This window comes from Rhea americana, unplaced genomic scaffold, assembly GCF_003343005.1.
Source record: "Rhea americana isolate MKP2758 unplaced genomic scaffold, rheAme1 scaffold_27, whole genome shotgun sequence".
In the NCBI taxonomy this organism is placed as follows: Eukaryota; Metazoa; Chordata; class Aves; order Rheiformes; family Rheidae; genus Rhea; species Rhea americana.
This window is the reverse complement of record NW_028186390.1, coordinates 7,236,439-7,261,650: the sequence shown is the minus strand read 5'-3', so window position 1 is coordinate 7,261,650 and position 25,212 is coordinate 7,236,439. Positions and strand designations below refer to the sequence as shown.

General features: G+C 39.4%; 1 protein-coding gene across 1 annotated transcript in view; it reads right to left on the bottom strand.

The window, feature by feature from the left end:
• The window catches only part of EIF2B3 (eukaryotic translation initiation factor 2B subunit gamma), a 101,664-nt gene that overhangs the window by 29,474 nt on the left and 46,978 nt on the right, over positions 1-25,212 (bottom strand). Inside the window, exons 6-8 of the mRNA XM_085308155.1 lie at positions 20,801-20,890; positions 2,611-2,741; positions 1,784-1,977 (exon numbers count right to left, since the gene is read on the bottom strand). Coding sequence (XP_085164281.1) covers positions 1,784-1,977; positions 2,611-2,741; positions 20,801-20,890 — 415 coding nt within the window. The remainder of the gene's footprint in view (positions 1-1,783; positions 1,978-2,610; positions 2,742-20,800; positions 20,891-25,212) is intronic.

The window sequence follows — 25,212 nt, the reverse complement described above, 5'->3', positions numbered from 1 at the left end:
CCAGCTGGAAGTGAAATGATAGGAGTAAAGTGTTTCCTCACCAGCAGGGCAATGGGTTAGGATGCCATTCCTTCCCATGGCTACTGGACTGGACTGCTACTGCTCTGGGAGTCTGTCCTCTTGGACAGCAAAGTCATAGATCCCAGCTTTGCAGTCAGGGAATCAGAATCTGGTCTGTGAAGACCAAGATAAGAGCAAACAAGACACCAAAAGTCTTCATTAGAGACCAACAAAACAGGTAAAAGAATGCAGATAAACATAAATGTGTATTTGTTATCAGGATTAGTAAGAGAATCAAAATACAGTGGCCCTGAGAAAAGAAGCCCTTTCTCACAACCACTCATTAAGTTCTGCTCTACGCTTTACCTCCACATAGTTTCCTTAGAAATTTAGCATTCTGAAAAAGCTAAAAAATCAAGGAAAATCCTCTCCAATGTTGAAGGCCCCAGTGTGATTTCAAAGTACTAATTCTATGTACCACCCAGGAGCAAATACACTTCCTGAAATGACCAAAATGTAGAATATTTAGGTTAAAAAAAAAAAAAAAACACAAAAAAACCACATGGAGTCTGACTGGCTCAACTCAGTAACTTTTTACTGAAGTGGCTGCTGCCAAGTGTACACGCACACTTCCCCTATCAAGCGGTATTCTCCCTTAACCCTTCGGGCACACTTGTTCCTGATATTCTAGGGCAAATCTTTCTGTCTCTGACAGCAGGGCTGCATCCTTCCCCTCTTATTCATGCCCCTAAGCACAAAGCAAATCACTACTTCTCTGCTTCTACAGGCATCCAGGATAAAGAATTCCAGTGTATGAACTCATTCTGACATGCTGCAGTTCAAATTTGCATAAATTCATCCATTCATTTGAATAAAAAGAAATCCACTCAATCTGAGAGCAGAAGCATGGAAGTGACCACTTCCAGGGCTCCCAGTACAACTGTATCGCTCTCCCAGCCCCACCTCCTGAAACTTTGAGTCTTTCCCTACTGCACTCACTATCAGTCTTTCAGAACTAGAGGAAACTGTCCACTCCTGACAACACGAAGTTCATCACTTGGACAGTGAAGTGAGAACTCATAAGTGATACCAGCCAGTATAGTAAAAAGAACATATTAAAAGTAAAAAATTCTAATCATCAGCTTATTAACTAGTACAGGATTTTTCTAGACCTCCCCTGTGATCTTTTATTTTATGAATGCTCAGTAGTGTGAAAGTAAGTGAAAGTTGCAATAGATCAACATCTCACCTCTGTCTTTACCTGGACTGGCTCTGTAATGAAACTTGTTCTTGAAATAATTCTTTCATAATGGTAACCACTAGGCAGTATTAATGCATGGGCAGTTTTAAGCTTTCCTCCAAAACACTAATAATCATCATTAACACTTAGATAAACATCTGTTAGGAAGAGTCAAGGCAGAACTGATCTTGCCTTTGGGACAGGGAGGACATTGGCTAGATGATATCTTGAAGTTCCTTCCACCCTTATTTTCCAGATTTCGTCGCTCTTTGGCTGTAGGTCTTACTACCCCCCAAAAACAGAAAAACATCTGGGGCGGAGGTTTTCTTGGCTAAATCAAAGGTGTGGAGTAAGTCAGTGACAGAACTGTTTTCTTGTCTTATGTCCCTACTCAGCAACCAGCACAGAGATACACACAGATAATATGGCACCAGTTCAATTTCCATGCACTCCTCAGCTATATCCAGGGAACGACCCCTGGAGACTAAAACGCCCCATAAACTATTGCTGCATTCCCACATGTCAGTTCCGTATTTTTCTCACCTGTCGGTTAGCTTCAATATACAATCCAAGAGTATTCACTCGGAAACACAGTCCCTCTCTCATTATATGGACATAGCAGCGAACTCTTCCTTCATGGAGAGTTTCATTCATATCTCCTCTACGATCGTTCCAACAAGAGTTATCTGGAGCAGGTTTCAGCAAGCTATTATCCTCCTTTATGAAACTATAAATGTCTGCAGAACACACACATGCATGAAGTTAGACAGCATTTAATGAAATACTTTCTGGAGAGGAGTACTATTAAAATATTGTTGGTAAAGGAAAATCTTTGCTCCACATCATCTGAGTGGCTAGATACTTAGCAACCACTAACAGATTTTATCACTTGTAGTGAGTAAGTAAGTGCTTATTTTTATTCTACAGGTGGAAATCAAGGGAATAGGATAGATGCAATGTTTTGCCCAAGGTCACACAAGGAGACTGTGGCAATGTCAAAAATAAAATCCAAGATCTGAGAACTTGTCCAGTTCCTGGTTAAGGCTTAGTCTGGTGCCATACCCAACAGAACTTCCTCCTAAAATTACATTTTCAAAAGTGCATTTATCTACACTGTTTTCTGGAGGAAAAGTACAGAGCACTCAGCTGACTTGCTCTTTATTTACACCATAATAAGGGAAAAGACAGAAGAATTATAAAATGCACAATCCTGTTTGAAAAGAAATCTACTAGAAGATTTGCTATCACGGAGATACAAGAGGGGAAAAAAACAGCCTAGTGCTTCAGGCTAATTCTGTACTCTATCTAGCATCTCAACTGTAACATATGGCCTTTAAAACTGTCACCAAATCTGTGATACTTGCACTGACCTAGGGATGTTTGGTCTTTTTTCTTTTGGTCCTCTTCTTTGTTGTCTTGTCCCTGCTGCAACGATGTAGGAGAAGAGAACTGTTTCCTAACCAGATGTGGAATCAGTTCACTCCGGAGAGATGTGATTGTCCTGGGAAAGGAGATGCACATACTAAGTCCATGAATGTTAAAACTTACATGGTTTCTTTTTTTTTTTTTTTTTTTGGGGGGGGGGGGGAGGGGAGGAGCATAAAATTATCAGACATTTTGCATGTTTTTTGTCGATATAAATCAAAATGCTAGTACTCCAAGATATCTGGCAAGAAGACAGCATCCACTAGTCATGTGCTTTCTTAATATATTCAAATATAAAAGAGATTTCCAAATAAGGACAATTCACAACTAATTCCCCTAATTTAACAGAGATGCCCACATTTAATATGGCATCATCCTGAAATTCATGCTTGTGTGCAAAGGTAATGTAGAAGAGTATCAACACGATAGTGGTAACAACTGAAATTCAGTTACGTGACTTAAAAAATGGCATTGGCTGACAGAAAAAGAGAGACTAAAATGCCCACAGGGGAAAAACCAAAGAAGCTTTTCCATGTGATGTATGTAGGAATTCTTAAGAACATCTGAAATATCTGAACCTTAAATGAAGACAACAAATCGTAGATGATAACGTTCTCATCTGCTGCTCACATGAAATACCAAGAAGTTTTAAGAACCAAGAGTTTCAGAGTCTTTATGTGCCCCAATCCAAATACATCAAAGTCAACAGAAAGATTCTAAAGACTTCAGCTGTACACAATGTGTAACAAGGAACCTGACCAGTAGATTATCTTCCCTCTTGCACTGATTTATACATTACAATGCATCAAGATAATCCTTCAGACAGACAAATACTAAAGTAAGAAGTCAACTGTACAATGGGATTATAGCCCTGGCATTTTATTTTTAACCATTCGAAGATCATTTTATTTTTCAGTGCAAGGTTTGGAAAAAATCCCCAAATCAGTAGTTGTTGGACTGCATGACATGCAGTCTTAAAATAGTTTTATGGTTGTTACTTCATTATTTTAATAATTTTCATCTATATACTACATCGGGGATTACTGAGGGTAGCACTTGTAAAAACCACGAGGAAAGCTAACACAGACTTGTCCTGTATAAGGGGAAATGCTAAATTTCTGATGATGGATTGGGAGAACTGAACACTGGGAGCTTTGATAAAGGAACAACAAATGAGAGCCCAAAAAGAAAGAGAAATTACTTAGAATAGAAGATAGTAAAACTAGGACCTAGCTATAGGTTAAATAAAAGAGGAAAGTACTAGAATGACTTTCCTGAAAGTGATTTTGGTCAGCAAAATCTCTAGGAAATCAGAATTCAAACAGCTCCAACTTTAAGAAACACATAGCACAAAACCCTCAGACCTCAGGACCAAAACACTCCGACAACTCGTCTCAGATTCAGATGTGATCACCAGTTCTACCCTAACAAAGAAAATGTTTTTATTTCTTCCTGATAAAGTTCTTCCTCAAGTCTCCACTGTCAGATTGTGCCATATCTTTTGTCCTGCAGTGGGATCATCTGAACTGCTCCAGATCTGAACTTCTGCCCTTTGTAATTTTTTTAAAGAGAAATAAAAGCTCTAGTCTACAATCTTCCCTTGTTCTTGAAAATAATACTATAATCATCTTCAGTCAGTTGTATTTCAGAAACTAATGAAGCAGAACACTTCATTTTTTTAATCACAAAATCTCTCACTGCTAACCATTTACAGGCACATATGCCACGGCTGACTTGGCCTTGCATTCTGACACACGTGTGGGTGTGCAGATGGGCAGTTTACTAGCTTAAAATGTTTGCCTGCAGCTGTGCCATTCTGCAATGATTTCCTGCTTGGGTTTTATACTCTGTCCAAAACCGACAATCCTGTGTTTCCCTCAGAGGCTGGCCATGGCATTTATAAGATATATTACCTATAAAATACCCAAGTATTTGGCAGTCTTAAATAGTCTGATGCAGAGGACAACACAACACAGTAGGAAATGAAAGCAGTGGAAATGGGGAAAGACAAAGTTTTCCCTGGTTCTCAAAGTTTTACTCTTTCCTGGCCAAATTCTTGAAGCTTTCCTGTAATTCTCTGAAGTGCTAGCCACATTCCTTTGGCGAAGGTGGAGCAAATCTCTGGGTCATCTATAAGATGTGGCTCAGAAATACACCCTTCTTACTGAAAAAGAAAAAAATAGTAAGGTTCACCCTTGCTTGCTGTTTAAGTAGGATTTATGTGCCTATATGGAAAATACTACAAAATTTGCAGTGAGGCACTCGGTAACAAAAATTTGGGAATTCGTTGTGATAGATCTTGCAAATATGGATAGATAGAGTGACAGCATGAGAACATTATCTAAGTGAGCATCAATAACAGGGGAAAATAAACATCTGGCTGAGGCTAGAAAAGGAATTAGAGATAAAGGAGAGTTAGCACTGAAGAGTTTTCATCAAGAGAAAAAAAATTAGCAAGAGTTTGGAAGAACCAGCTATCCTGTAACCTAGATTCATGAAAAAACAAACAGAAAAGGCTTCTGTTCCAGTGTATTAAAAAAATTCTTTTAATAAAATCCTGAGCTATACATGCCTATATTAAGGAGAAATAAGTATAAGACTATACTCTGAAGAAGGCATTCTTTTTTATTCTCTTCAGGTTTAAAAACTCGGTATCACCCTAGTGTCTAAGCATCTTTTCTTTAGAACAAAGAAGTGAGAATGAAATACTCACTGAGATCAACCTAAGGAAAAAAACAACTATATCCAGGAGAAAGAAGTAGGAGTGGGTAGAAGGAGAGGAGGTTATACAAACTTTTGGCAGAAATCCAGTTCTAAGCCAAATCTGAGTAACCATGGTCTGACACCTCACAAGAAAATCTAGAGGGTAGAGAGGATAAAAATGAACCTGCTTTTGAGAAACATTTGCCAAAATAAACATGCTTTCATAAATTCCAACCAAAGTGAGAAGCCTTTTTCATGATCTTTCATTCCCTAAGTTTTTTTTTTTTTTTTTTTAAGTTATATGTCTGTTTTCACCTCAGCAGAAAGTAGTGGGTTTTCAACTAAATTGCCAAAGATTTGAGAGTACTGTTAAATTATTGCTTGTAACGGAAGCGAACAAAATCCTGGAACACCCATGTGGCTTCAGTCCCTTGAAAACAATGGGCAATAGCAACAATTTTGAACTTTGATAAAATCTTAAGGATAAAAAAAGAAATATTTTCTGAGATGTAATGTTCTACTCAAATAGTTGGTCATGACAAAGGGGAAACAGGCAAGTATAGCACGGGAAGACAGGGCATATGCAAAGCAAACAAAGAAGAGAGGGCAGCTGAAATTCATAGTGCATATGCAAAAAACAGCTAGAGATTCAAGTGAAGATGAAATTTTAAAAAACAAAGGGACTCCCAGGATTTCTACGCTAAAAGTAGCTATAGCTCAGAATACACATCAGTCATGTTCAGCTAGGCTGCACTGACGTTTTAATTCTCCTCAGATTTAGGCATTATAAATCTAAGACACTCATAGTTAGTTTTATTTAAATCCTAAATCTTAAGGTATGTAAATGTATAGTGGGCAAACAACTGCAGCTTTACCAAGTCATCATCAGGGAAAAATCAGTGACATCGTTTTAGAATTATTTTATCCCTGGTCCTTATGTACCACAGTGTCTTCCCAGTAATCCTGTAATTTTTGCATGAGAGAAAGGACAGAGTTAAGATTTGTGCTAAAATAAAAATTTTCACTTTTGGAGAACCTCAGGTGAAAATACCCTAGGATCTTTAAATATCAAATTTAAACACAGCTACACCAAAATTTTCAGTGAGTTTGAACCATAAATATAATTAAGTAATAAAGCAGAATTAAGTCTATTCGGACATTTGAAGTTTGTATCCATGTAATATTATATTATATTAAATTACATTATGTATACACATTAATTATGGCCTACAGAGGGCTAACTTTTACTTGTTGCTGAAATGCAACTGCCTCTGGAATGCAAGCAAGCTTACCAAAACTTGATCTAGTAAGAAATGAAGAACAATAGAGCCAACTGAGGCACAAGGCGAATTTGGGGAAAAAACAGACGATCACCTACATTTGAAAAAAATGTATTATTATGTTTCAACAGGCTATGTGATTTCTTCTCTTACATGCACGTACTACTGGAAACTGTCTTTCAGATGACTCAGAAAACGGTTCTGATCAATGATGTTAAAAAAAAAAAATCTCATCAAGTATTTTGTGACAACAGAAGAGTCTATTTAAGTTTAGGTAATCCTGCAAAAATCTAGGTGCTAGAAGGTGCTGTTTGGTTTAAGCCACAGTAGGAATGGTAGCGTCCTCAGCTTTTATTTCCTGCAGCTATTTTTCACTAGCCTCAGAAGCTGAACACAACTGTCAGTTCCATTTACCGGTTGTCATTCATTTTAATTTTCCATGTTTAACGTTAAACACCATAAAATAGTATTAATGAGTATTAGCATTTTAATATCTTCCCTTTTTTATTAATCTGTGGTGAAGCATGAAATCTACCCTTGTCGTCAGCATCCACCTGTGAAATCTGTCACTGTTCTCCACGGGTTAGTTACAGTGGGTCTCCCTTGCTATCATTATTAGCACAGTCAGCTATTTCCACAGGTACAGACAGCGTTCTGATCCCCAACTACAAACTGGCAGATCAGAGCGAAGTCTAATGGTAGCTCTTGTATGATTATGTAGGCACAGGGTAGGCTGGCCTGTGATCTTAGCTCCACGGCCTTCAATAGAGATTCTTCAGATCACATCAAAAGGAGAACATGATCCAGTATTTCAGACTGGTGCTCATAATTAATGTTAGAAATGTATACATAAATAAAACTAAACAAATCCCAAGGCACTTATAGCTTTAGCCAAAAAGAAGCTGCATGTTTATGCAGAACAATAAAGATGTAAGAAAAAGGGAGGGAGAAAGAAAAAAAGAGAGGGTATGTTGGAAGAAAGAGAAAAGTTAATTCTGAACCCTGTAGGTACATAGTTCATGGTTCTCATCGCTTAAAGGATAAAGCCAAATAACATTTAAAAATTCCATGTAAGCTGGGAGCTCTCTTATTGAATCTCAGCGTTATTTTCTCCTGATCCTTTGATGGAGATTAAAAATTTCCATGTGAATACAAAGAAAGAAACAACAGTTACTCTGAGATTTTTTTTTCCCGAGCGTTTAATGCTCCAAACTAGAGCAGCCAGCCACCATTCCCATCTCCTCCCCCCCTCCTTAAAGAAAAAAAAAGTCAACTCACTTTGAAGAAAAGACAAAACAGGGTCAGGGCAAGGGGGATTAGGGAAATGATATTTATATCATGGACCAAATTAAAATGTCAATGCAAGAGGCAGGCAAACAGCTCTTGCCACATATATACACCAGGCATGTTTCCTCAAGGAAACAGGAAAGAGATTTGAAAAGAGTTAATGCAATCCTGAGTTAATACCACCTGCCTCAGACTCAACACCACTTAAAAGACAGTGTTTGGGTCCATTTCCCACAATGTGGTTTTAACAAGCACAATGGAAAAAGCAATTACAGGCCTTTTCCCCCTTTTCTCACTGATTCACTGCTAAAAACGCTGGAATTTCTGAGACACGCTAAGAATGTGGAGAAAGCAGACAAGGACTACATAGAAAACAAAAAAAGTATCAAAAAATAAATTTGTAGGGTGTGCTACATCCCTCCAAAAGACAAATTTTGTTCTCTTATCTTTCAGCAATCTTTTTCGTCTTTGTTCTGGGTACCAAAGACTAATTTTACTAAAAGAACTCCAAAGTAACCAGGCAAACCAATAAACTACCAGGCAGTTACTTGTGCCTAGTAACCCACAATAACCCACAAAACCAATCATGGCTTCAAATAAGACATTATTTCTATCTCCATTCTATTTGTCCAGTTCTGTTCTCAAAATTTCTATCACAGAAAGCCTAAATCTGTTTCCCATCCTCCTCTCCCCAATTTCATAGTAACAAACATATTTGTCACTGTTGTTTATTATTTCTGGAGCTAAAAGCCTACAGACAACACAAGGAAACTTTCAGAAATGTTCTACTAAAAGTTAATTCCACATGACTGCATTTCTGCTCCATTTGTCTTTCCATACTATTTTCTAAGCAAGACCTTCAAATCTGACAGCAACCTACTCCCATATTCCTAACAGTGTGTGTGACAACATTTCAAAAGCCATTGCCTAACCGCACAGCTTTGCTTTGCGCACTCAAGTTTACGAATGACTTCCTAAAACTGAAGAATCGCCTTTGAAATCCCTGCACTTTGGACAATGGAGGGAAATCAGAGGAAGGCATACAAGTGACAGTCATGGACACTGTAAATCAGAGAAGATCCAGATCAAAATATGGAAGAGATGGGCTGGATGCAAACCACATAAAAACCTCTTCCAAGTTTTGAGTCTGGATGCATTTAAAGGAGTAGGGATCTAGCTTCTACTTCTGCCAACAAACCTTTGGGAAACAAGACAGCTTTCTCAAAATTGACCACAGAAATTAAAACTCCCCAACGGCACACTCAAATCCTTTGAAAGTGTGCATGCACCCAGGTCAGGTCATCTAAGTAACCTTAACTCTGCCCACTCACAAGACAGCCTGGAACACGAGGCAGCTCCAGACTAATATATCTTTTGCATGGGAACGCCAGCAGGTTTAGACATTTTTAGAACTTCTCTCCGACCGCAGTCTCTGCGGCTGTGGAGGCCACCCAGGGTGTTTGGCAGGCTGTACGAGCTGCTGAGGAATGGATCTCATTCATTCCATACAGCATCCCATTCTTCTAGGACAGGCGCACCTGCACCAAATGTGATTCCCTGCCAGAACTCATCTTTCCCTATTCTCTCCCCACCTCCGCCTTTGCTGTCGTCTGTATCTGAGCTCTTAGCTCTTTTCTAAGTGCCTTTTGAATTAGGCTCCTTTTCTGAAGACTGCACTGAACAGAGGCATTCTGATAATATGCCTAAACAAACATATATACATTATGCACTTGTCGGGTTGATGTGTGCCTGTAAAACTGATATGCTATGTAAACTTAAGGTGCATGAATATACATTTAGATATATGCTTACATTAAAACACTTGTACATACAACGTGTAAATGTCAAAAATTTAGACATGTCTGTAGCATTAAGTTGCTATTCATACATACACGCTTTCACGATACAGATCTGGTTCATGTTCCTCAAACAAAGCTTGAACTGCTCAGTAACCTCCAAGAACTAAGAAAGCTTCCTAAGGAGTCATGGAGCTTGCCTGCAAGAGAAGACTTCTCACAAAACAGTAGAGCTTATAGATACAGAACCATCTGAGACACCTCCCACAATGTTTAACATGAATATATACTGGGAAGGAAACTTCTTGGAACTGCCATATGACAGGCAGTATCACCTATACCTTGTGATAAACTGACCCACACCCAATGGTGCGTTATTAAGCTTTTGCTTAAAGGAATCTTCTAAATTGTTTAAATATACCTGTAGTAATTTGACACCATTTGTTCCTCTATCAATAAGGACCTCTAGCTTAATTAATTCTATTTCCTCCCCTGCTTTCCCCCATGGTCTATTTACAGGGATTTCTTCATTCTATGTTGTTAGGCTAGATAGAACAAGCTCTTCCAGCCTGCTCCACTGAGGCTGTATTAAAAGCACTGTAGATGTTTGCATCACTTCTTAGCTCTTTTCCTTTATACAGATACCGTGTCTGCTGTTCTGCAATCAAATGGGACCATTCTCAGTTGGATCATCTTAATAAACATGCACTCATTCTTTCAATAGTGTAGGAGATAAGCTAGAAGCTCTGATGCTCAATTCTTTCACTCCTTCCTCCACCTGGATAGTTACCATTTCTACAGTCTTCTCCCCATCAATCATTCTACCTTTACTCCCAACTTCAGTATTGGTCATTAATACTTTCCACATCCTCCATTCAGTACATTTCTTTTGTACCCTTTACCGTGGCTTTTGCAATGTGTTCTACACTCCTTTGATAAAGACTCAACTTTATTTTATTTTTCATCTTTTTTTTTTTTAAAAAAAAAAATCAGTTAACCACTTTATTCCTTCTTCAAGAACTTCTATAAACAGGAAGTTAAAAACTTAAAGCTCCCATCGTGATAATTCAATGCAATAATGAAGTCTGCAGTAGTGTTATAGACATCTTTATTCCTGTTTCAGTTGAAAGGGCTAAGAAACAATGCAACTTGACATTGTACTAAAACTTCCAATACAAAAACTATGAAAAGTAGAATAGCAGGGAAACAATTACTATTTTATCTTTTTCCTAAGATATCAACTATTGAGTGAAAGGAGATGTGCACCATTTCAGAATGATCAGTCAGTGACTGAGGTGGTATGGAAGAAAAGAGATCTAGAAGCTAATCTGGAAAGGAGAGGAAATACAAACATTATCTTAAAATTCTTAATGGTTGCAAAATCTCAGGGAGAAATCCAGATCACTTCAGCAGAAAAAAAAAATAGGGAGAAAATATATTTCCTACCATAAGAGAAATACACCACAGTATCACATATAAGGACTGTTTCCTCATATCTACCAGGGTAAGATAATCATTCCATCACAAGTATAATTTTACACATAGGGAACGCTGCATGGAAGTGAAGGTATTGCAATCATGGAAGAATGCTTGGGATAATACTATCTAAGAGGCAATGGCTTAAAACAAACAAACAAAAAAACAAGCACATAGATAGGTGGAAGAACCATCATTGGTTCAAAAATCCATGTCTCCTATGAAGACAAAAGTCACCTTGACTGGAGGCTACCCTAGAAAACTACAATTGCATGAAACTGTGAAAAGGTAGTTAACAATTTTGAATGTTTATTGTGAGATCACAGCCAGCCCAACTAAGGTCATCAAGAGGCCCAGGAGCACATGATGCATGAGGACAAGCTGAGGGAGCTGGGTTTGTCCAGCCTAGAGAAGAGAAGGGTACAGCGGGATCTGATAACAGTTTTCCACCACCTCAAGGGAAGCCATATAGAAGACAGCCAGACTTTTCTCAGAGGTGCAGAGCAAAAGGGCAACAGACAATGAACACAAGCTGCAACAAGAAAATTCCAGTTGTGACAAAGAAAACAACTTTTTACAGTGACAACTGCAACCCTAGCACAGGGCCCAGAGAGTCTCCAGTCCTTAGAGACAGTCTCGATCCTTGGAGATTTTCAAAACTCAACTTGGGGAAAAAAAAACAAAAACCAAAAAACTGCACAACTTGACAGTTAGCCTTACTTTGAGCAGAGATTTGGACAGAAGACTGCCAGATATCCCTCCCAAACAACACATTGACACGTGGGTGGCTATTTTCACCTTCCTTCATATATTCACTTTTCAAAGGGAACCCAAAGGATCATTATCAGATATTGCAGGTCACTGCCAAAGGACAAATGAACAAATTTTAAGATTACCTTCACGAGAATTTGCATTACGGTCAGTACGCATGCATGGAATACTGTGCTACTTGTGAACAAGCACGCTTAAGCATCTCAGGCTCATAGCCAATACGGCCTATCATGGTCTCGCAAAGAAAGATTTGCAATTATTTATAAAGCTAAATCAGCTCATTTTAGCACATCCAAAGATACAACTGCTTCAGGTAAGCCCACTAACAGAGAAAGGAACTGTATTTAATAAAGAAATGATTTGCTGAAAAGCATAATTTGTTTAAATCTAGTTTGGATCACTGGATTTTAAGTTCTCAGGAGTGAGCTGGATTGGTACCATGGAAAGACGATGAAGATAATGATCCTCTGGGGGAGGAGGACATCAACAAGTTTCAAGTCTTGGCATTTCTCGTATGGAGCAGAGAAAGCTCAAACAGCTGGATATGTTTGGCGAGGAAAGGAAACGGGAAAGATAAATTGCCATTTCACATTCTAACAGATTAAATGCACTAAGGAGTAGCTGGCTTTTTTTCTTTTCCTTGTTTGGAGAGCTACAATTTATTTGCTCTGTCTTCACACAGTATACTTCCTGCAGGAGCTATTTGTTTATTTACCCATTTTAATCACAAGGAAAGTATTCATTAAAAAAAAATCTCTCTTTACAGCAAAGGAGAAACCTTCCAGCCACACGGCTGACACATGTTAACTCACAGGTATTCACAGAGCAGGTTCTGTTTTAAGCCATCTTTCAGGCAGCCATACAAAGACCACCAAGCTGGGTGTTCAGCTCTGCCAGACCTCCCCCAGCCAGCAGCCTTTGCCAGGAAACACAGGTGACAGCCTGAATGATAAAAAGGCATTTAGAGGGGAAAAAGAAAAAAAATGCACTGGTTTAGTCTGGGCAGCACCTTAATATAAACCTGCAGGGGCCTTTGTGTACAGCATAGCACACAGTCATCCAAGCAGGAGCTTCACAGCGAGTCACTCATACCTCCAATTTTCAAAGATCCCTGCCTTCCTCACCCTGCCCGTCATTTTCAGAGAAAAGAAGGGTGTCTCCATGTCAGCTCTTCTTAGGGCCACAGATTTCAGAGCACAAAGCACTGAGACAGCTCAGTCTCCCCTTGTTCTACCCTTCTAGTGGTGGCCCATCTGAGGCTTTTTGGATACGATGGAGGGAGCTGAGAAGGCAGATGCTTGCTCTGAGATTGCAGCTGAAGCAGTTTGGAAAGGCAGAGCTCTATGATCTCATACGGCTTGTTCCAATTTATTTCAGCAGTTCAAAACACAATGTTTAACTTTGCACACAAATCACGCTGACTTTGGGTATAAAATTTGCTGCAAATGTGCTCAGTTCAGAGAAGGAGTTTCTCTGCTGGCGAATTCTGGCAGGCAGGCCCCCAGTGCTGAATAAACTGGAGTGGAGCGGATCTCTGTTTCCTCAGCCCTAGCTCAGCCTCCTGTGACTGCACCCTGGGGGAGGAAGGCTCCACAGGGAGAGTTATTTCCCAGGTGGCAAGCGAGCACTGGGAATGCTTAGTCAGACCTTTCAAAGCGACCACACTGCTGCTGTTTATCATTCTTGCCTTTCACGATGGTTCTAATTTGCCCTTCTAGTATCACAAATCACTCTTTCTGGCCACAAAACAGAGCTGCCCAAATCCCAGGTGACTATACACTGGAAACGGTGGCATTTCCTCATCCAACGATTCAAAAGCACTAGATTCAGACCAAAACAGTGATTTAAAAAATGTGTTAACAATTAAAATGCAAAGATTTTTACCTTGCAAATACTACTCTTGTATACAACAGCGAAATCGTAACATCTGAACAAATACACAATGCATCTGCTCTCAGAAAAAAATCAGATGAAGCGCTTTCAGAAATGGTGCAGTTAGGGTGCCTATAGCTAAATTGCCCAGCATTTCCTATTATAAGGCTCTGTTTTCATCTGTTCATAAGCTTTGCCAAAGTTTAACTCTTTTGGCTGAAATTAATCATGCCAGGTGTTTGCCTCAAGCTGATTTTTTTTGGATAGCTTCATCAAAATGCCTCAGTTATTTCCAAGAACAAAATTACAGAAAAATACTTTGCTTTGTCCATGTTAAAAATATTTCAACTGCTCTGCTGAAAAGTTCTTGCACTTCCATGTTTGCAATTTGGCACAAGGTCATCTTTTCATCAGGGCATTAAATTTGTAAACTCATAAAAAGTACCCCTACTACATCAAACTAAGTCTGAAAAACTTCTGTTTGCATATGCCTAAAAGACTTGTTTGTTTTGCAGCTAAATTTTTGAGTCCTATGCTGGGCATACTCCATTCTCTCTTTCTTCCAGCAAGGTAATTGGACTGCTTACGCACAGCTCCTCAGAGTAACAGAGTACACTCCAGGCCAAGGTTACAGAGACTAAGCAGGATTTTCTTTGAAGTTTAGAGCATCACATCACCTTCTGTCAGCTGACCCAAAAGGTGATAAATCTACACTGATAACAGCTACTCCATTAGCTGGAATCACAGTGGCTTGTGTGAGAAACTTAGGTTTCAGCCTCACTGATTAATGCAAAGAATGTCACATATACACATGTGCAGTTTTAAATGAACATCAGGATAACAATTTAGGTGCTCAAATTAAGAAAAGCTAGAATTATGTTGCCTATACAATCTTAATTAAGGCATCTTTCTGTGAACGCACTACAATACAATCCTTAAAAACATCTTCACCTATTTTTCTCCCCTTCCTGATCTCTTCTTCACCCAATGCAAAGATGGACTATGCCCTGGGGACGAATCGGGGTTGTGTAATGAGGCAGAAGAATGCCTGCCTCATTTGTGAGAACACGTGTGTTAAATGTACAAGGCAAAGGGGCTACGAGAGGAGAAAAGAGCTGTTGATATTTAAGGCAAATAAACGATGCCCAAAGAACTGGATTCCTCCCCCTGCTTCTCTCACAGGAGCTTGTAGATGCTGCTGAACGTAGAATATAAATGTAACTTCTGCAGATTGCCACTGATTGCATGGTTTTTATTTGATTAGTGTCACTTTAGAACAACCACCGTCAGTGAAAAAATTCTTTCAATATTGAGAGCTTTGTATCATAGTAAAGACTGAAAAATGAAGTACCTAAAACAAAGAAACTCCAAATAAACTGTTGGGCTGTGCCTTAGTTTCCCCCTTTAAAATTGGGTAAAAGCACTATTTCACTCATAGTGGTGCTGCAAAGATCAATTAATGAAATGTATGTGTAGCATTACAGTATCATAGCGATGAGCATCAAGAATCCCTAAGGAAAGTAATTATTTTATCTTCAGGTGAGCAACAAGTAAGCCTGGCGGCCTTAATATGAACCAATCTGGACCACAGAAATTAAGTATTAAACAGCATCCCCTTCACTGAGGAACTCGTGCACCAAGTGAGGCAATGATCACACAGGAAAAACAGTACAGAATCGTGTAACTGGAAGCTGTACCATAATGCGCGGCGCACACAGCAGCAAAACGTTGCGCAGGAAGCCGCAATTGTTCCACTTCCTAACTGCTGAGTATTTAACTTTGCTAATTTAGTATTTTTAAATGTAGCTTTGTGCATCCAACCTGCAACTAAGGTTTCACTAACACATCAATGATGAGCTGTACAGTTAGGGAAAATACCTTTTTTGGGAAAAAAAAAAATCTGCACTGATGAAATTTGGCAGAAGTGATTTTAGGAGGGAACTTTTAAGTGGGACCATACACTTCGAGTTAAGCAGGCTAAATATATATTATAAATGCATATCACATACATATGTTTATGCATATAGAGAGATTACATAGAGACCCACCACAACCACCTTTAGAAAAGGAACCACTGCAACAGAGTGTAAATTTTCAGAGCAAGTTTGGATTTTCAGTGTTAAGACTTTACAAGGGGAGGAGTTCTTTTATATTTCTCCTTCTCCCTACACTAAATCAGGTATCTTTTATTTCACCAGGCTAGAGCTTAATCTTTCTGGAAAAACAGAATACAAACTACTACGTGTTTTCACTTTATCACTTTTTTTTCTGCTAGTAGTGTTGCTGGGATTGCTAGCAAGCAGCCTGTGAGCACATACGAAGCACAGGCCCAGATCCTGCCCTCCACTGCAGATGAAGTTCACAAGGGAGAAGGGAATAAGGACTCTCTTCTTCCATCTGCTGTGAATGCAGCAACAAGGCAGGATTCCAACCTAACGCTCAGGAGAGTGCCAAAAAAGGGACTGGCTACCGTGCTGGCTGCCACCCCAGGGCCCCGGGGGTGTGAGGCCCGCCAGCTGTGGGGTGGAGCCGTGCCCCCAGCCAGCTACAGCCTCTGCTTCTGTCTACAGCCTGCTGGCTTGGCCCGCGTAAAGATTTTTTCAAGAAAAGCAATATTGTGCTGTTCATCATGTAGTGCAGGTGTTCACCTTCAACTATCCCTGCCCTGCGCTGCCAAAGCAGCTCCTGCATCTAACACATGGCCTGTACTTGTCTTTCTTTCCCCACTCTGCGAAGTGTAGCACCTACCACTGCGTGCAAGGATCTCAGGTTAGCGTTATTCTGAGAAAGGAAATGCTTAGGAAAGAAAAGCTCTTGCCTGACTACAAGAATAGATTTTTAACTAACCCAGCTCATACCAGCTCCGCATGAAGACGTGATACAATCTGGCAGACTCACCATGACAGCCAAATCAAGACCAATCTCAGTAACACAAACCTCACTGATGCAGAAAGGAACTTGGGAAAGAACCAAAGGTCTTTGCAGAGAAAATCTCTGTGGACAGTTATAATCAGCAGAATATTGAGTCCAAACAAGCTGTTCCTTGTTTACATTTAGGTCAAAGTCTACGTTAAGGAGGGATAAATTTGGTTGGTAATAGGGTATGGTCCCGTGGCCTCTCATTAATCTAGTGGGAACAGTTCCAGAAGCCGTCAGTGCCAGGTATTCACCGCCGCCCCGGCGAGGATGGTGCCTGTGAGCTCCGAGTACTCCCGCTCACCCCGGGGCAAAGACGGACACTGCCCGTGAAGGCAGTTTAACCTGAGCAGCCCGACTGCGCCCCGAAGCCGCTTAGCGAATACTGAGATAATCACTCCATCCCGCTGAGGCAGGGGTGCGGAGAGAAGGGAAGGGGTAAATTCCTGCTGAAGGGAATAACAAATAGCTGGGGGCCATCATTTTTTTCAGCTGTTCCCAAAGTCAGTTTGAAACCACATGCCTTTCACTATGGGAGAGTCAGGCATGACAGCACCGTCGTATGCTTGAGGACTGATTTCACAAAGATTTAGCACTGAACTAGTAGATGAGAGATAAATGGAGATGGAGATTTAACTGCCATAATGCCCCCCCCCCCCGTAGAAAAGGAAAGAGCAAGCAGTTTCATTCCTTGAAAAACGAAATACCCCAAGTTTAAACAATGTTAAGGATATGATATTTTTGATTTTTGTCTGGACATGCATTTTTTCAGGGGGGTTTGATACACAGACCATTTCTTTCGACTTTAATTCAAACACACTACAGATCTCTACTTTTTAAAACTCAAGAACTTATTTGGTTTGCTACAGTGCAATAAAACTTCAGGCAGGAGAACCTATTATTCAGTCTCATTAAAACAGTTCATAAACTACACTAAAATATTATGAACTGTGTTATGGACTACTGAATAATATTTTGACCTCTCCTAACATCCTCTGTAGTAGAAACTCAGTGTTACTTTACAAATATTGTTTATTCTCCAAATAAACCCACCCAGAAGAGGATAGAAGCACATAAAAAAAAAATTAAGAGGTTTGTCCTGTATCACAGAGCAAGTCTGCGACAAGAGTTGATAATGAAACCTTCATATCATGACACCACTCTGGACCTTAACCATTGGTTGAGTCTTTTTCTAGAGATGTCCTATTACAAAGCTGTTGTCCCAAATCCTAGAGGAAAACACATTCACTTGACAAAATGTTAAATAGTTAAACTTCTATTTTTTTTTTTCACTTTCACATTAGTCACTTGTGAATTTGGACTTCACATACAGCTCATACATGGATTTAATCAAAGTGGAGAAATGCAATTTATTCATACAGGTACATATACAAACTATATTCATGGGGAGAGAGCTTGCTCTTGCCTCTTAACCATAGCTTTAGAGCTACGCTGAGGATTACACTGGGTATCTCATCTTGAGCAACATATCCTAGGTACATCATCACATTAGTTTTCATGTAATTCTTTGACCTGGAAGTAACCACAATTTTCTTCTATAAAATAGTGAGTTAAAGCTAGTTGTAGTGTCTGATATTTTTACTGCTGGGCAACATTTTTCTGCTCTCGTACATCAAAATAAAATTTGAAAAAATGTAAATGCTTCACTGAGCTACAAACAATGAAAAAAAAGGTGTTCTGCCTGCCATCAAACCCACTGTTAAAATATTAACACAATGTAAATATTGTAATATTGAGGAAGTACACTGTGTCAGTACTTCCTGGCATCGTACAAGAGCTTCACTGTTCACTTCAATCCCTGCTGTTAGTTTTAAACACACACAATTTAAACAAGGCATCTGAGCTTCTCCAGTCCTGGTGCGGGATTGCAGAGAGGCAAAAATCTTACTAACGGTTCTCTCTGGACTAAAAAACAAAAGTATTACAAAAAATCCTTAAACCCAAACAATTATGTAGATCTCAGTACTTTTGAGTAAAAATATTCCACAGGGTCTTTCAAAAGCCTTGGTATATTGCTGCCAAACATGGAAAGATCTTTGACTATGCTCCGTCCTCCCCTTCCTCAGAGAAGAAAAACAAGCTGTGAATGCCCACCAATGCCAGAAGCCTGAAAGCCCACGTTATTCATCATGGCAAAAGTCCCATTCCCCAGATCTGCCAGAAAGCACATTGCTTGCAATTGACTCTTTCAATTGACTGAATAATAAGCATGTATGTAATAAAGAATGAAGCAGCTACCTGCCACTAGTAATCCAAATGTTGCTATCAGGTTATAGAAATGCTGTCTAGCTGCTACAATAATGTATTTGTAATGGAAGTACCACGGAAATTAAGAACAGTTCCACTAAAATAGTGAAGATAGAGAATGATCTCTATAGAAAAGAAAAAGTCCTGGTCATACTTGCAAACAGTCAGACTTTAGAAAGAGCCTTGGGAACAACTCTAGAAGTATAAAGCAGAATTTCCCTCTGCTGGCCTTGGTTAATGTAAGATAAAATCCTGCTACTGACAAAGCCAAAGATCTCACCAGTTTCAATAGAAATAACACAAAGCCTTGAAATCTGAAATTACCACTACTTATGCTTAGAAGCTTGTGTCATGCAATGTGACATGTCTAACAAAGACTGTCCTTGTCCCACAGACCTAATGATCTAGATTCAAGACAGCATGAAATACCGGGGAAAGAGAAGTGAATGTGTGAAATGTCTAATATTTCAAAAACATCTAATCCCAGCAAAACTAGATGGCTGGGATGTCAAGAAATGAGTTCTACAGGTTGTATTATGACAAAAGAAAGGAGTAAACACTACTTCACACTACCATATGATCTTTAAGGACTCCAAATTGCCACTGACTTTCTACTGAATAATAGACCTGTTCCATATTTAAATTACCTGTTGCTCCTGGAGCTTTCTCACCTTTCAAACATGCTCCTATATACAAATAGGAACTAACACTAAAATGACTTGTATAATGCCTCCACATGCCAGTCACGGCAACGGATAAGCTTTACTCTTACGCATGGTAAGAAATTGTCCTGGGGGTTAACACCAATTTTCCACTTAACTCACAGCATCTTATCTTGGAAACCAGCCTTCAATCGTGTATCCAGCTGAAGACTTGCATCACCAGCATTGCATACGATCAAGACTACCAGAAATTCCTTTTTTCCTCCCTCAGTGTTTTCCTACATGTCATTTATCTGCTAAGGAAAAGCACTATGAACACAACACTTAGCCAACTCCTTTATCTTTCGTCTTACTTAAAACGGGAGAAATGCTCTTGAAAACTCAGAGAGTATTCAGTATGTACAGTGGGCAGGACACAGCTACAAAAAGTCTAAGAACTAGAAGTCATTTCAAAACTGAACTACATACTGTGAGGGGGTTGTTCATTTGTTTGTTTTTTAAAGACAAACAAGGGTTTTTTCTGTCTGTTTCATGAAATATTATAGCTAAGATCCTTCTCCGCTTCCATAAATGGATGTTTTTCTTACTCTCAGTGGGTGGTCTCAGAGTTTTTAGAGAGGAACACCACAAGCTAAAAACATAGGATGCTGCAGAGATAGCCCACCTGCAGTGGTGGTGGGTGTGAAGGGGGAGAGAAAAGGTGATTTCAAAGGCCAAAACAGACTGTGGTAGGGGAAATCAAAGGTCAGAAATGTATTCACAGCTCTAACAATGGGAGAGCCCTGGCGAAATGAGCAGCCAAGAAGGACAGATACATTAGGAAAACAAGGGATGCAGAAAAGCAAAAATTTTAGCTTTCACTTTTGCTGTTACTAGATTTTCAAAAAGGCTGTTATTAGATTTTAAAAAAAATCTGAATAAGAAACTCAGACGTAATATTTCACATTCTTTTCAGTGTAGTTAGTGTTTTAAAAACTGTTTTCTTTTACATTTATATTTTATGCCAGCTGATTTAATGAAACAAATTTTCCTTTAAAAGCTAGGGTATGAACCATATGTGAGCATGCATACCTGCTGCTACTCATGTTTCGCCAGGTGTCTTACCTGTTTTCTACAAGGAAGTCTACCACATATTTCTTCAGACAGTAGAGGTGAGCATCCATTAGCCCTGTTCTGATGTGAATTCTAGGGTGCCTGGAAAAGAGAGAGAGAAAAAAAAAAGAAGTCATAATAGAATTTTGAATGACCATTTAAAAAAGTTTGACTTTACAATCAAGTCAATGGATGGTGAAAAGTTTACAAAGACAGATCTATTCCTGTCCATCTACCGCTGGATTAACAGAGCGGAGAACGGTGCAGGCTGCCATTATTGGACTGTGTCTATAAACTTACACCTGCTGGCCCTGGGTTGATTTGTTGCAAAAGAAAATACCTCCTCCAAGGAGTCATTACTCCTGCTACATCTTCTTATTTTTGTAAGTGGAAATTGCACATTGCTGGGCAGCAAGCCAAAGTAATGGCCCCAGAGTGCTAAAAGTTACAGCGGGTAATGTCAGGGTACAATAATTCAAAGCTTCTGGCTAAGTGCCTGCCTGAATATGCAAGGCTGTGCACGTTCCACTAGCAAACACAACCCTACCGTATTTTTTCCAACACTTCCTGGAGGATGATAGGGATTGGAAATGGCATCTGCTCCCCTTTTTCTATACTACACATTGGAAACAACTGCTGCCACAGCTCAGTTACACAGCTTTTGCCTAGTCAGTCCAGTAAGTTGGGCATGGTCTGTTAAACTCTGCTCTCATCATTAGCCAAACAGCCTTCAAATAAGGAAGTCTCACCTACCAGATCAGTGGCACATTAGTGTTTCAGAAACTCAGAAGTTTCTAATAGCTTCAACTATCTGTTAAGAACAAAGCTCTAAAGCAGAAAGACTCATTTATTACTTCCTTTTGTACATTCTCTACTCTTGGGATGTAGTGGAAAACCTATATGCAATCTATCTCAAAAGAAGCCTGATATTTTTTGCCAATAGCGCTTTCCCTTCCACACACCTGTAAGCTTGTTTTAGAGTGTACTGGATGTCTGAACACCCTCCACTATTTCTCAGCATGGAAAAGCTACAGAAGTATTTAGCTTGTAGATCTAAAAAAAAAAAAAAAAAACAACAACACTGGAACGTTTGAGACGCCTATAATTAAACTTGTGATCTCCAGGGAAGGTTATAAGGAGGAAAAAAAAAAAAGAGAAAGAAAAATCAATTCACACCTGAAATTGCCTGTATTTTTAGTTTTTTACTTTGATGCTTGGACTTCCTAATAAACTTTGAACCAGCTATATTATCAGTATATTCCTTCCAATCTTTGTTCTCTTACTCAGGATGCGATAAAGTCAGATGTTTGTGATCAAGATCACTTTCATTTACTTTTACTTCCATTATTTTGTTAGCTCAGTAGAAGGAGCACTCACAACGTCTGGAGCTAATACGTATATCTAGTAACCAATATTAGCATGCTGGAATATTTATCAACATCAAAGCTACGGAGAATATCGGCTCTAGCAAGCCATTTTTCAGTGTATTTCTCTTGATTACTAAACTGAACTACCGAAGTATTTAAGTGGTAAAATTTTATAATTTAGATGGCATTTCTCAAGCAGGTCATTCAATTCAAGCTAGGCATACTATTAACTACAGGAACAATCTCCTCAAGTCCCACTGGCAAAGGAAAGTTCTTATCATAATAGTGTAACACTTGCAGTAAAGTACATTGTACTCAAAAATGATATATATGCTTTTAGTAGATTACTTCATTAACAAAACATGAGCTCACCTAGCAATGCTCCAGTACTGATGTTATCAGTGACCCAGATGTTGCTGTGGAAGCCAGCCCAAACAGCAATGTTTCTTATGCAAAGAGGATAAGGACTCTACTAGTTATAATGAGGTCTCATATTTGGAAGTCAGTAAACTCCCTCCTGCTCTATATCCTGAGGATGGTTTCAACTTTTTGCGTATTTGTAAGACATGGAGAATTTTCATATTTTCCCAATAAAAAAGTGCTGCCTGGTATTTATTTATTATATTGTGCATATTATATATTAATATACTATAATAGGTGAAAAATGGAAAGGAATGGAGCAGGCAGGAAAATAGGGAAAATTAATAAAACAATGGAAGAAGACAAGAGGCATAAAAAACCTGAAACAGAAAAGGAAAGAAAAAGTAGTAAGGAGAGGGAAAAGCAAAGGAAGAAAACAGTTCTTAGCTTGAAGACGACAAAGAGGACACAGCTTCTTTAGTGCCAGAATGCCACCAGGTTTTCCCTCCCTATTCAAGATCTGTAACACCTCCCCCCACCTCTCAAACACAAGCCAAGGCAGGAAGGCTATAAGGAGAGAGACCAAGTAGAAGAGCATAAAACAGCAACTCCCCCAAAAATGCTAGTTCTGTTGCTAGTTGTCTGTGTGGCTTTCATATATCCAGTCTTTCCATCTGCAAGCTGGAATAACACTATTTAGCTACAGGGCAGGGTCGTGAGGATTTACTAGCTGAGGTTTGTAGAATATTTGCATACTGATACAGTTTTGCTGTGGCTAAGCAACTTTATTATAAAGTTACACAAAATCAGTGAAAGTGGACAGACAGTAGCACAGCGCGATCCTACTTGCAGCTCCATCACAAGAAGTATGGGCAGACAAGGAGATGTACTGAAATGCTCCTCTAAGTTAGCTTTCAGTGTGCATATACAAACAATAACAGAACATCACACTGGACAGGAGGGAGGTCCCTCAGTGCAAATCCTCTGAAATACAGACCACCTAGGTGATTTGCAACCAGTCTCATAGATTAATATTAGAATCACAGCTTCAAAGGTCAAACAGACAAGTTTGGGCACATGCATAAACAAAGCTGTGATTTCTGTAAACCAGACACAAGGAGAGAACAGCCACCCTAAACTAGACTGATAAGAGTACTCCATCATAACATGCCACTAAAGATGACACTTAGTGCTTAAGCCAGTTTATCTTCAGGTAAAAGAAAAGGAGGCAAGTAATCTAATAGATAACAACAAACTCCATCACCATTTCAAATGAGCATCTGGTTACTAATGTTGAAAGCCACACTCTTCTCATGCCTCTGATCTCTCTCTCCATCAGCTAATCTTTACAACATATGAAAAATGAGCCAGTCGCAAGGAACAGCTGATACAGAGAGAATCAAATAACAAACAGTGCATGTGCTGAGAGCTGATGTACCTAGACTTACCAGTCTGAAAAAGATAATACAGAATGCTTTTAATTATATCATCAAAGCAACAGAGAAGGTACTAGAAGGGGCCAGCTGCAGATGGTTAAGTGTTAATGAATGCTGGGTTGGGTAGTTTATCAAAAGAAAATGACTGGATATATATCAGAGAGGATCACTATAGAGATGAAAGTTGCAACAGCCATTGTTGGAGCTCTTTAATGAGCCAGGAATGTCAAATGTGAACCCTTCCTCCGAATCATACCAATTACTAAATGAACTTTGGTTAAAACTAGCAAATGTAATCAAGCACAAGTCATTAAAACACATGGTAAAACTCCCATTGGCTCTACCATTATAGTGGTTATTATTGTGTGTGTTTACATGCAAGCGAAGGGGCTGCTCCTAGTTGCAACCTCTGTGTGTTACGCTAAGTGATGGCAGATTTTAGCCCTAATGATGAGGCATGGAGGGCTCCCTGGCAGAGAGCTGACACTGAGGAGGCTCAGAGATCTGCTGAGGAGGCAGTGAAAGATCAACAATTAAACGAGCAATTTTCAAGAATGTTAAAATTTTATGTGTAAAATCAGCTTTTATTAGCACATAATGCCACAAAATCCTGACACGGGATGAGGCTACATAAAGGTCTGCAAGAGTCCTTGAAGACGTTGGTGCATGTAATTCCTCACACGCCATTGTGAAATAATAAGCAGTACTAACAGGATTGATGCATGCTTCATACATGGCATTACTTTGAAAGGGGAGCCCTGAGCTTTTTCTTCGTGATAACCTCCCTCAGGATTTCCTCCCTCGGGGAAGTCAACCACTGATAGAGCAAACTTCCCCTGTTTAAAGGCAAAAAGACGGTCAATTGTTTCAACTGTAAACTAATTAAGGGAGATTAACGCCAAGAGCTGGAGGTTCAAACCGGCCCTGCGCTCCCACTGACAATGTGATAATGCCAGGCTGGGGTCAAAATCATAAATCTGAAGGGAGCACACACAATGCTTAAAGCCAAAAAGCTTCTACTAAGCATGGGATATTGCCACATTAACCTCACCACCTCCCAAATAAACTAGCTGAGAAAGAGAAATCCCATGGCCTCCTTCCCTTTAACTTCACACAGCTGCTGACGGAAAATACAAGGGTCTTTAAATAAGCTCAAAGACCTGAGGCTATCTGTACTCCAATCTGAGCACTGACACATTGGAAAACCAATCATAACTACAATGACTAATCTGGCTTCTGAACTGATATGTGAATCATGTCC